We start from the raw sequence: 12,934 nt of genomic DNA, 5'->3' as shown, positions 1-12,934 counted from the left end.
CAGCACCCCCCCCCCCCCCCCCCCCCACACACACACACACACAGAATGCAGTTTTCACCGTCCTCCACTTTTTCCTTCTCAGAAACACGGGGGGGGAGGGGGGGGGGCAACTTTAAGGGGTTGTAGGTTCCTTTTTTTCCTCTGGAGGGAGGGGGCGTTGAGGGGTATCTAGGTGGTGCTGCTGTATATTGGTGTGGGGGGGGTCTGTGCTGGACTTCTGGCTCTGGTTTAGGAATGCCTTCACGTTTACAAACAAACTGGCTCTTTCGCCCGGCCCTGTTTGCCTTTGTGGCTTTATGTTTTTTTTCAAGGCCTGTACGGGCAAACACACAGCGGGAAACACTGGCTTGTTGATCGCCTTCACAGACCGGCCCATAAACCCAGCCAGCATGAATACGGGGGCCTGTGTGTGTGTGTGTGTGTGTGTGTGAGCAGCTTCGGACATTTTTTTTTTTTTTTTTTTTTTAAATAAACCCTAGGTCTGTTGTGGAAGTAAGCAACCAAATAATTATTAAGCGTTAAATCACGACATTCGAGGCGCGTCCTGGAGGTCGGGTCTCAGCGTAAATAAGAAATGGTGGGGCCGATTGTCGGGGCGTTCGTCTGTTCCCGTTTACGGATGTTGCTCGGAAAAGGCACTAAATCACTTTGTTCGACATGTGGCATCCCTCTCACTCTATTAAACCAATTCCTCTCCTCGCTCGCTCGCCCTCGAACTCGGTTTGTAAACAGGCAACCAGGATACATGGCCTCATTGTTTTGCATCATTATTACTGACAGGCCCAAACGACTTGAATGATGGGAAACCCTCATACAAAATTATCCCGGGCCCGTGTGTTTACCCTGCACGAATCATGTTGCTTACTGGCTTGAAACAGAAGAAGAAGAAAAAAAAGGATGGGGGGGGGGGCACAGGCCTCACATCCTGACATCTGCAAAGCACCTGTCCCAAGCCGTGCATGCTAGCCGAGGCCAGAGCACATTAAAACAGCTATCTCCCCTCATTTTACTGCGCAGCCTTGAAAAGAGCCATGACTGTCGTGCGCTTCAACAGTTGACAACTTCTGCATTAACTTTTCCCGTCGCCGCTGAGTCTGTGCGCCGATGATGTCATGTCGTTCGTGGTTTTGTGTGAACGTGAAGACACGAACTTTGAGCTTTCAGCCATGGAAATGGATGAACCTCCACCTTCATCTTTTTGATAATCTAATTTCCGTGTCGCTCTTTATCTTTTTCTGACCTTCAGCTGACCTCAGTAAGGAAACTGAAAAGCTTTGACATTGCTTCGCCCTGCCATTGTTGTTGTTGTGGTTGTGGTTGAAGAACTCATTACCTGCTCCTGCACCACACACAGGAAATCCAAATCCATCAAAACACCTACTTTCTATTTCAGATCTAATGGTAGACGGCATTTTGGTTATTGACCTTTGCTTGCCAGCTAAATTTTTTCAGAAATAGCTTCACAGTCCCGTTCCCTAAAAACACCAAATTTTTCTCACATCATCACAAAAACATTTTTGCTATTGTCTGACCATGTAGGAAAACTTAGCTAAGTTGCAAGCAGACTAACGTTAAGAAGATTAATTTTATGCTTCCTCCAATTTTCCAATATTAGGAGACGTTTTGATTCTTTATCAGCTCTTCAACAGACGTTCATCATTTTCTGAATACATTTTTTTTCGGCTCACATAGCAAGTCAGCTCTGGGACTTCATGATTGGTTTCACCACAGCTTTTTACACCGGATGCCCTTCCTGTTGCAGCCCTCCTCCTTTATCCGGCCTTGGGACCAGTACAAGCCTACCACTGGTTTGCGTTGTGGCTGCGGTCTGAACCCAGTGCCTCTGCATTCAAGGCATGCAGCTCTACCACTGATCTGCGTCTCTGGGCTTAATAAAAGCTGAAAATAATTAGCCTTGATGTAATTAAAACACTGATAAAAGTTGGATAATTACAGCTTTGAGACCGGGAAACCTTTTTTTCATTGATTAACCTCAGATCCGGTTTAAATAGTCTAACATGCCTGATAGTTGTAAACTGTTCTGCTGTGAACATTTTAATGTCAGCTTGAATGTCACACGGCGTTGCCACCCAGTGCAGCTGCAGAGGGAGGGGCGGCGACCATCAGCGCTTCGGGCCAATGAACAATTACCTTGGACCCACATTGCTCTGCATGCGTGCTTTCACTGCGCAATATTCCACAAGCTCTGCTGCATCACATGACTGCATGTCCCACTGACCTCCCAGTAGACGTTATCAGTGATTGTACAGGCCAATAGTTTCCTGCGAGGCTATTGTTGGAGGGAGTTTTGTAAGCTGGCCTGGCTCAGAACAAAGCTGCGCCTCGTCCGAAACGGGAGGAGGGCAGCAGCGCTGGGAAAGGCGCCTGGCCTTCATCAGCCATCACCACCGACTCGGAAGTGAGTCACTCCTGTGGCGTGCACAGAATCTCTCCCAAAAGGTCACCTGCAGCACTCCTCCATGTCAGCCGCTGCGTAATTCCATCAGTCCTGCAGTAAAGTACTCATGTATTTACACTTCAGACATGGTGGATCAGAAATGTTGGTCAAACAGACATTTCTCATTAAAAGAGCTGCTCTGGAGGCAGAAATAATCCTATTAGTCCGATCTTTCAAGGCAGAGCCAGAGAACTACGCTTCTTCTACCTACATATTGTTATATAGCAGACTGCTGGCGGAGGCCGGCACTATAAATCCAAACACTGGGTGTAGCTCAGTTTAAAACCTGCCAGGTACAGATTTTTACATTTTTATTGTATGACTAACTGAACTGCATGTCTGTTCTCTAAATCACTTTACTTATACACCTGATGGTTTTTATCGTTTGAATATTTACACGTATCGCGTCAGTCATTTAGATGATTGAAAGAGATAGCAGCGGTTGAAGATATTACTTCTGTGTGTCGTTGGTGTCTGTTTGTCTCCACGCCTTGCGTGTCATTGGATGTTTATAAGAGAAAGGTATTTTTCCTCAGATAAACAAAGCAGCGCTCTATTGCCGTAACACATCGGCCCCTCGGTGGTCTATCGCGACCGTCCATCGGCCCCTGACCGCGGCTGCTCACGTGGCCCGTCGGTTGTGCTCGGTGGATGGGGCGCTCTGCCTGACAGCTAAGTATCTGTGTCTGTTTCCTGTCCCAGATAACGGCAGTATGCAGAGAGGCCGCCCTGCTGGCCCTACAAGAGGACATCAAAGCTCAACACGTCGAGGCCAGACACTTTGAAAGCGCCCTGAACGCTGTGAAGCCCCGAATCCCCGACTCTCTCATCCAGTCGTATATCAGCTATCAGCAGCAGTGCAGCGGCCTGCGCTTCTTCTGACCACGCTGCTGGAGACCCAGCTTTATAAAAGTAAAGGTTTTCCAACTGCCTCAGTCCCTCAGAGAGGTTACTGACACGCTAAGAAACACAACATCCAGCTAAAGGGATGCTGACTTTGGCTAAAAAAAAAAGGGAAGAATTTCTCTTCTGTGGCTGCTGTGCCAAGTTGTGCAACGATTGTTGAGGTTTTTATTTTATAGCTGTGAGAAAACAAATGTGGTAAAATGTGGTTTGGAGTCCACAGGCTGCCCTGTCAGATAGAAGAATTTAAGTTTCCCCAAAAAATGCTTTCTTCAAATCTTGGCCGTTATTGAAACTTCAAAGTTACAAAATACTCGACGGCTCGGAAGGAAAATGTTCTTCTGTTTAGATTTTTATTTTTTGGGGGGGATTTGAAAAAACAACTTCAAGTGTTGTGTTCGACAGTATGATATTTTGATAATGTATTAAATGCATTATTTATGTATTTGCTGTGTGTGTTTGCTTTGCCTTTTTCCACAGGAAAGGAAAGTCATGACTGAGCTGAAGACATTTAGACGATCTCTGATTTACACAAAGACACATTTTAGTCACAACCATCTTTCCTCATTTGTAGCTTTTTCACCTTTTTGCAAAAGTCAAGCCGGCTGGTTTCACCTGCACATCCAAACACAATCAGACCTTTAATGCCTGATTTCAGTGAGTTCCAATAAGTTTTGGCTCCATGTGAGATGTTCTGAGAGAGAAGGATTAGACTTCAGGACCACGTCTGAGCAGATTACAGTCTTTAAAAAGTTCTGATGGTGAACCCTTTAATCAGAATTTTATGTTTCGATGGAATTAAATATTAGAATTGGGTTGTTTTTTTTTTTAAGCTTGGACCTTAACCCCCCCCACCACCACCACCAACACCGAGTTTGGGGGACTGCTCTGTATCCACGGGGAGAAAAACAGCCGCGGCTGGAATATTCATCACATCCATCCATGGAAAATCAGCTAATTGCTGTAATCGTGAGATTTCCGTCCGCACTTCCGACCACTAAGAGCCGGGATCCAGGCGGCCATCTGTCGGTCTACCAGCACTGGCTTTATCACCGAGAGAGAGGCTGAGCTTTAACATCCAGCCTCAACAAAAAAAAAAAAAAAAAAGAAAAAGAAAGAAAAGGGCTGGAGTCCTTACTGCTCCGCCGACTTCTTCTTCTTTTCTGGAGTATTTGCTGACCCGAAATGGCACCGAGGGTCATTCATCTATTGATTTTTCCATTTGAATGGGATAAATTGACTTTGTATTGAACTTCTTTTCTCATGGATCCGGATGTAGCGCATCCGCGACACCAATCAAACCAGACAGTCAGGAACAGGGAGGGGGGGGGCAGGAGTGAGTGTGGGAGGGAGAGAGGGAGGGGGGCAGTCTTCCCCCTCCAAACCCCCCCCCCCCCCCACACACACACACACACACACACACACACACACACCCCTCCTCTGGCTGCAGGGCTGCGTTTTTTCTTAAGGTGGTCTGGAACGAATCCTAACCCACTTCCACCAAATAACCCCCCCCCCCCCAAAAAAAAAAAAAAAAAAAAAATTCTCCCCTCTGAAACTCATCAAGTGATGGGAAAGTATCAGAGTGTTATGGAAGCTGCAGACTCATCTCCACACATTTGATTTCCTCTTCTGACATGCGTACATGCGTAATGGGAACATTCCGGGTGGAGAGGGGTTGTGTGTGTGTGTGTGTGTGTGTGTGTGTGTCGAGGGGGGGGCGGCAGCATCCTGTTGATGTTTCTTCCCTGAATTGTCTGAAATCACAGTTGTCTGTGCAGACAATGTGTTCCAGAGTGTGTTTTTACACTCCAGTCTAAATTAAGACAGAGATCATTAACGAAGGTCCTGATCCAGAAAATCTGAGGGCTGTTATATTCAAGTACAAATTCATTTTCCATATTATCTTATTTTATATGGCATTGTGGTGTGAATTTCATAAATGGGGCAACAACAAAAAAAAAAAAGTTAAAAAATGAAAAATATTTCCTTTTATGTGTGGTCTTCACCAGTTTTTTTTTTTTTTTAAGAAAGCAAAGTGATTATAAATCACCCAAATGGTGCGTTTATTACATGAGGTAACTTTTAGTCATGTTAAAACATTATTCATAACCCACAGCAACGGAAACTAGTAGTCCCCCCCCCCCCCCTCCTCCTCCTCCTATTCCTGAGCCCCCTCATCGCGCCATCGACATTAAAAAGCCAGTTCCACCTTAACTAGTGCACACAACTCTATTGCCCGGCCTTCTACATCTGCCCAATGAATCAGGAGCGGATGCGATGTATCCTTTTTCAGTGGAGTGAATGGCCAATGGGAGTCGGCTTGTCGAGCAAACACTGAGCCCCGACTTCTCATTCATTCAGTGCTGAGCAGGCTGGAGAGAGCGCACCGCCGCCTGAGACCCGACGACGCGCTTCTTCTTCTTTTTTTTTTTTTTTCGGGAGCTCCAGGCTGCACAAGAGCGCAGATTTGTCCCCCCCCCCCCACCACCACCACCACCACCACCCCCACCACCACCAACCCCGCCGCCTCACTCGTCCCCCCCCTCCTCCCCGCAACAATAAAGCAAGAGCCAGAACTCAGAAGTCAGCTCTCTGCAAGAAGAAGAAGAAGAAGCGCGAAGAGGAGGAACTCTTTTGGATATAAGCTGAAATTTTGGTTTTATTTGGGGTTTGTTTTATTTGATTTTATTATTCTTTGGTGCTGTTTCGTTTTTTTTTTTTTTGGTTTTTTTTCCCACAATCATCCATACGGGACTTCCACAAGCCTCGTCTCAAGATCGGCCTCCCCAAGTGCGCAGCAGCTCTCCGGGCTTCCTCTCCTCTCCTCCCTCCTTCCTTCCATCACAGCTCCACCGTGGATTTACTGTGTTTTACCCCCCCCTTCCCCTTCCTCCTCCTCCTCCTCCTCCACCACCACCACCACCTCCTCTCCCCATCTCCTCCCGGACCAATGCACGACTAAACCCAGGCTGAACTTTTCTTGAAACCAACCAAGAGAAAGAAAAAGGGAATTACTCAAAGGGATACACTCGCACTTGGATTAACCGGCTGTGAATGTTACGCATCAGACCTCACAGCCTCCGTGTGGACATTCCCGTTTCCTCCCCCGGTGGACTCTCGGTAGAGTATCTGGTGGATGGATTCGACGTTATGGATGGTTGCATATAGGTAAACACCTTTCTCCACTGCTTCACATTTGTTTTGTTGTTGTTTTCTTTTTCTTTTTTTTTTTAAATGGGCTCGTTTGACGCCGGAAAAGCGAGCTGTCGCCAAATAAAACGTTTCTTTAAAACAAACAAAATAAAAAAAAAAAAAACAAACTTGCGGCGCTTCGTGCGCGTTTGGCACGTGGAAAGACTGCAGGGGGAGGGGGGTGATTTTTAGTTGTTGGTGTTCATGTTAAACGCAGTAAAACGAAATGAAATCGGTGGAGGTTGATAGACAGGCTGTCCATGCCGGAGTCCTTCTGTAACAAACACCCCTCCCCCCACCGCGGTTGTTTTCATTCATAAGTTTTTCGCTGTCTGTTCAGATGCGTCCTGTGATCCGGCTGTGTGTGTGTGTGTGTGTGTGGGGGGGGGGGGGGTGTTGTTGTTGTTGTTGTTGTTGTTTATTTCCTTTTTATATAAACAGATCCTGCTTTCATGGCTGCGCACTAAATCCTTCTTCAACGCGCTCCGTGCGGATAATCCTATTTCTGGTGCGCCCTTTGACGCTCGGACAGTTTTGTTTTTTTTTTGTAAGAAAATTATTTTGAAATGCACAAAAAACCCCCCATCAAAACCGGATGTGATGTTTTGGGGCTTGTTTGTTTTTTTTAACCTGTCTGTTTTCCGGGGCTTTTTGTGTTTATGCAGACTTGTAGAGGTTTTTTTTTTTTTTGGCTTCGTGCAGCTCGAGGTTGCTTCATAACATCCCCGAAGGCTCAAACTCAAATTCCCCACGATGTTTGTGGCATAGAAAGCACAGACCATTACTGGGCCGATTGTCTGACTCCAAACTTTAATCAATAATAAATAACTGCGTCTTGCTGCAGCGTGAAGGTGAAGTTTTGATCCGAGCTGTGCGCCCTTCGGGTGTTCAAGAAGTCTGTATTTTGTCGGAACTTGCTCTGACCTTAGGGTGTTTTTTTTTTTTTTTTTTTTTTTTTTCTTTCCTTCCTCTCACTCTCTACTTTTGTCCCCATTTCCCTGAAATCCTTTTTGGTGTAGTAATAGAATACTAAGTGAGGCAGCTCATTTAGTCCCCTTGGATCGTGTCCTCATTTCGTCGCCGCGGTGCATTTAAATGTTAACTAGTCATACAAATGTAAATGAGGAGGGGAAGTATTTGTAGGGCCCACTGAAGTTTAGATGTGTGCGTATTGGGGAGGAAGGTACAAAAAGGCTTGTTAATAGTCAACTTTTTCCCGGGTTGCCTCACTTAACCGGATCAAAAGTGACATATTGTCATGTTGACAGGATGAAAACAGGCAGCCTGGATTAGGTTTAAACACACCTCAGGTATTAGATGGCTTATTTCACTTGAAATATTAATCCACCTTGAAACTTGGTATTGTTGTCTCTGGAGAAGGCTCAGTGTGTTGTTATGCAGGAATAGTGATGCTTGTGAGACACTGTTTGGTTTTCACTGGGTTTGAAATGGAATTGACTGGGGAGTCAAGCGTCCCCCTCCCCTTGTTCCAACAGGACAGTATGTGTTTGCCAGTTATTCCATGTTTTGGCTCAATCTGATGATGTTCCCTCCCTGCCTGCCTCTTCTTTGTCCCTCTCTGCCCCCCCCTCCTCCGTCCCCTCTGGCAGGTTTTCCGATGCATGCCAAGTCTACGGTGAATGTCGGAAGTGGTGATCCCCCCAGATGGAGCTCCAAAGTCAACATGGCCCCGGCGGTTCATTAGTGGTGATCCAGCAGCCTTCCCTGGAGAGCCGGCAGAGGTCGGATTACGAGCGGGAGCTCCAGCATGCCGCCATTCTCTCCCTGGACCAAATCAAGGCCATCCGCTCCAACAACGAGTACACCGAGGGACCCTCGGTGGTGCGGAGGCCCCCTGCGCCCCGCATGCCCCCCAGACCCCAGGACAAGCAGGAGAGGACTCACGAGGTCATCCTCGTCAATGTGAACAACAATTATGAGCACCGGCCATCGGGCCACCATCATCACGTCGGGGGCGGCGTGGTGGTTGTGGCTGGGGGACAGCAGTATGGCGGGTCCCGGGCACCGGGGCTCAGTCGCTCCACGAGCACAGGAAGTGCTGCCAGCTCAGGGAGCAACAGCAGTGCCTCCTCTGAGCAGGGACTCTTGGCACGCTCTCCCCCCACTAGGCCTGGCGTGAACTTGCAGCACCACCACCGAGCAGAGCGGCCCGTACGGACTCAGCCCAAGCCCAAGGCCCTTCTACAGTCCCAGCAGGGGCCTCACTTCCAACAGCCTCCACTGGAGGCCCCACTCAAGCCCCAGGGCAAAGGGAAATCAGACTTTTCTGGCAGCGGCAGCGGGGTGGTGGCTGCTGCCGGGCACCAATTCATCTGCGAGCGGTGCGGGAAGTGCAAGTGCAGTGACTGCACGGCTCCTCGGAGCCTGCCTTCGTGTCTGGCGTGTAACGGCCAGTGTCTGTGCTCAGCTGAGAGCGCGCTGGAGCACGGCACGTGCATGTGCCTGGTCAAGGGCATCTTCTACCACTGCTCCAACGACGACGAAGGGGACTCGTGCGCTGACCACCCCTGCTCGCTGTCACGTTCCCACTGCTGCTCTCGGTTCCTGTGCATGGGATTAATGTCGGTACTCTTCCCCTGTCTGCTATGCTACCCGCCCGTCAAGGGGTGTCTGAAGGCATGCCAGAGCTGCTACGACCGGGTCAACAGGCCCGGCTGTCGCTGCAAGAACTCCAACACTGTCTATTGCAAACTGGAGAGCTGGGACCAACAGACCCAGGAAAAACCTTCCTGATCGCCCTTGAGTGTTTGTGATTTGCGTGTGCGCGGGAGACTCTTGATGTGGATCTTATGATGACAATGATAACGATGATAGTCACAAATTAATGTTTATCAAACATTCTCTAAGCACCTCCCAACCCCGCCTCCCCTCCTCACTGCGGAACCCTGAGAAGCTAAGGAAAGGAGTACTGAAAACCACTCAATTATTTTGATTTTTTTTTATTTGATTTCATTTTGTTTTCTCTGGATCAGGACCATGTTTTTACAGACCAGTGTTTGCCTTAACTGTTTCTATGTCTATCCTCAGCTTCTCATTAACACTATTTCTGTATATATATCTATATAGATATATATGAGAAAACAAAAGTTTTACTTCCGTTTTTAGGCAGGCAGCTTCCTCTGGATCAGTGTGAAGCTGCCTCTCACCAAATCTGTGAAGGACGATCTGTAGGGCAGTTATGTAGCTGTTACCTGGTCATAGCAAGCAGGTATGTTTTGGACTGTTGGTTTGTTGCCACATCAAAACGTGGTTCCTCTGCTCACGTTGCATTAACGAAAGCACATCCATCTCATAGTATTTTTTTCTCCCGCTCAGATTTGTTTCTCTCCTTCCACCCATCTGAACTCTTCTTACACATTCTGTGGCATTCTCCCATGTTTTGTTTTGTTGGGTTTTTTTTTTTTGTTTGTTTGTTTTCTTTATTTTGTGTAAATTGTATGCTCAAAATCCATAAGAGGAATTCTGGCTATTTTTTAAAAGAAAAGTCTGTTAAAACTTTTTTTTTTTTTTTTTTTTGTTGTAAAAAATATTTATTATGTGAAGCTCTATTATTTTATGATATTTATTGCAAGAGACAGTCTTAAATTTACTCATGTCTGAATATAACAAAATATCAAATACTTACTGAAAAATTAAAGGGTGGCACAAAAGGAAACTATGTTAACTTTAATGCAGAAAAATATATTAATTAATGAAAAAATAGCTCTGCCTGGTGTCTTGATTGAGCTGCTGTCGAACGGTGTACCGGTTTGAAGAGTGAGAGGCGTGACTGCAGGTCTTGTTGTCTTAAGTTTTGGCTTCCATGGTGAACAGCAATTCACTATTTTCCACGTGTGTGTGTGTGTGTGTGTGTGTGTTTGTGCTGAGTGTAGGATTCCTGGTAAAAAATTTTCAGCAGTGAGTAGAAACAGCTTGTAGCTCAAAATGGAACTGTTTACATTCTTGGAGGGCTTCTTTGCTGCGATTCTCCTCGGTAACCTTGAAAGCTAAACAATACAGGTCATTGACACGATTAGCCCCAAAGCTGCTAGCATCAACAGAGCCTCCACATTTCCATGAGTTATGCTCACAGGAAGTAGCTTTTCTAACCCCCCCTACACACACACACACACACGCACACACATCAAACCCCCTTCCCCCACCATCCCCACTCACCAGCCAACAAGTCATCACACAACTATGCACTATAGTTTATTCCCTGGGCTTTAACGCAGCTAGATCGGGATGTTCCCAAACTCCCAAATGGTCTCCATATTGCGGCGCCCAACAGTGTGTGCGTTGAGAAAAGAGAGTGACCATTACGAGTAGCCGGGGCCACCTGTTCAAAGATAATAAACTGGGGCTATCAATGAAGGGCTTTTATGGCGTGGTTCCTGCACTAAAGGCAACGACGGGGGCAAATCCAGCCCCCACCAGGTCCCACAGACCCCGTCATTTGGCCACCTCTTTTTGTCAGTGAATTTATCACTTGGGAAGTCCGCTGACCCGCCCCCCCTCGGGGGATGAGATCATTGCTTTGAAAGTTGGTTGGTCAGTCAGAAATACCAACAGTAGTGGGGAAACACAAACTAAGACCAGGAAGTTCTCTGGGACAAAAGGAAAAAACATACTCCGGGTTTAGATTTGGAAAGCTGCAGCGTTGGCAAAAAAACAAACCAATACAACCGTGTCTATAATAAGCTGCCTTCAGGTGGTGTGTGTCTTTGGACTTTGGAGAATATGAACCATAAGCTAGAGCCCCGGGGTAAAAGCTGCAACAGTCAGGAGTAAAAAAAAAAAACCCACAGATAAAGACGCTAACGGTAAACATGAGCACAAAGGAGCCATGTTGCCCTTCATTCATCCAGTCATTTAGCTGACTAGCACGCAACCAGTTTGTTGGCAGTTTGCAATAAATAACCCCCCCCCCCCCAGAAGGGCCTTCTGTACTTCGTGTTCTTTTCTTACTCTTTTTGGTGGAATGTACCTTTTGTTGCCCTGAATAGTTAAGAGTGGATTAGCGATTTGTCAATTTCCTGTTACCTTTCAGAGCTGCAATTTGAGCCCCATTTGCTCCTGGCTCCTGGATGATACCAAACAATAGGAGGCCTCTTCTTTTTTTTTTTTTCAGGCTTCACTTTAGTTCCTCTGTATGGGGGGGGGGGGGTTGGAAGCGATCTAAACTGTATTCAGGAGGCAACTGAACAGGAAGACAGTGTTTACTCGGTATTTTCCAACCTAAGCCAAATAAGGAAACAGATCCTACTCCCACCATTTTCAGGACTTGGCTCAGTGAAGTCCTCAACATGTCTCTCAAATCTGTGATCTAATCAGCAGAGGTGTCTAAAATAACATTTTAAGGCCTCTGAAAAGAAACCATTCTTTCACTTTTCAGCCCCCTCCCTCCACCCCAAACACAGACACGCACACACAACGTGAGCTGCTCTTCAACTGCGTCACTTTTTACTCATCATGGGACGACCACTCCAAAAAAACCCCCCAAAAAAAACAACACACAAAAAAACATAAAACTGTGAAATCCGAGTCAGTATTAAGTGATTCAATTGCATAAACGGTCACAACCTCCCCCTCCTCCTCATCTTTACACTTGTTTCAGATTAAATTTAGCTCCTCCACACACCCACATAATGCTATTTGGAGTTGTCAGGCTTGGCGGGTCCCTTTGCTGCTGCGTTTTGGGTTTTTCGGGACCATACAAGTGCAAACACGCATGACTACCAAGTGAGTCATGGTGGAACCTCCAGCCCACGCATCCTACCGGGGCAAGTCCTTTTCTTAGCCAGGGCACTGCTGCTGGCACGGCCGCGGCGGAGCAGGACACTCTATAAACAGTCATCCTCCTCCACAGCATTCATCAGCAAAAGGCCTGCTTCAGCGCTCCTCCGCCTCCTCATCTGGTTTTCATTATTTCCCCTCATGGCGTATAAATAGAAATTAGCAATCAGTGGAAACGTGGGGGTGGTGGATTTTGGAGAGGAAGGAGGCTTTTTTGGACTTGAGCGTGATGACCAAAAGTTTATGGAAGTTATCTCCTCAGATGTTTGGATTTGGAAGATGTCGGTGTGCTGGAGCAACATGTGAGAGCTGATGTGTTAAGAAACGACTCCAACATCCACACAGCCCTCCACAGGATAAAGATGGCATTAAAGAATTATTCAATGGCCATAAAGTATTTCACTCAAGGTCCTGGCTAAGTCGCCGCCTGTCTAAAATATATCAGAAAAATACAGTATGTTGCTGTTGTGTGATTAAAAACCTTGTGTATCTAGAATGTAAACATCTGAGCAAATAAGAAAAACAGCCTTGTGTTTGCTTCGACCACCAAGCGACTCAGAGTTTATGTAACAGGTTTTAAAA

The 12,934-nt window shown here is 46.6% G+C and overlaps 2 protein-coding genes across 2 annotated transcripts in view; both read left to right on the top strand.

The window, feature by feature from the left end:
* Positions 1 to 3,471, top strand: part of afg2a (AAA ATPase AFG2A) — a 95,716-nt gene extending 92,245 nt beyond the window's left edge. The window contains exon 17 of the mRNA XM_029512296.1: positions 3,161 to 3,471. Coding sequence (XP_029368156.1) covers positions 3,161 to 3,340 — 180 coding nt within the window. The 3' untranslated portion in view covers positions 3,341 to 3,471. The remainder of the gene's footprint in view (positions 1 to 3,160) is intronic.
* A 2,369-nt stretch (positions 3,472 to 5,840) lies between these two features.
* Positions 5,841 to 10,269, top strand: spry1 (sprouty homolog 1, antagonist of FGF signaling (Drosophila)). Its single transcript, XM_029512460.1, has 2 exons — positions 5,841 to 6,532; positions 8,167 to 10,269. Exon 2 carries the CDS (start codon positions 8,222 to 8,224, stop codon positions 9,308 to 9,310), a length of 1,089 nt encoding a protein of 362 aa, XP_029368320.1. The 5' UTR covers positions 5,841 to 6,532; positions 8,167 to 8,221; the 3' UTR covers positions 9,311 to 10,269.
* Positions 10,270 to 12,934: the final 2,665 nt, after the last annotated feature.

The sequence above is a fragment of the Echeneis naucrates genome, chromosome 10, assembly GCF_900963305.1.
Source record: "Echeneis naucrates chromosome 10, fEcheNa1.1, whole genome shotgun sequence".
Lineage (NCBI taxonomy): Eukaryota > Metazoa > Chordata > Actinopteri > Carangiformes > Echeneidae > Echeneis > Echeneis naucrates.
This window is presented reverse-complemented; position numbering and strand designations above follow the sequence as displayed.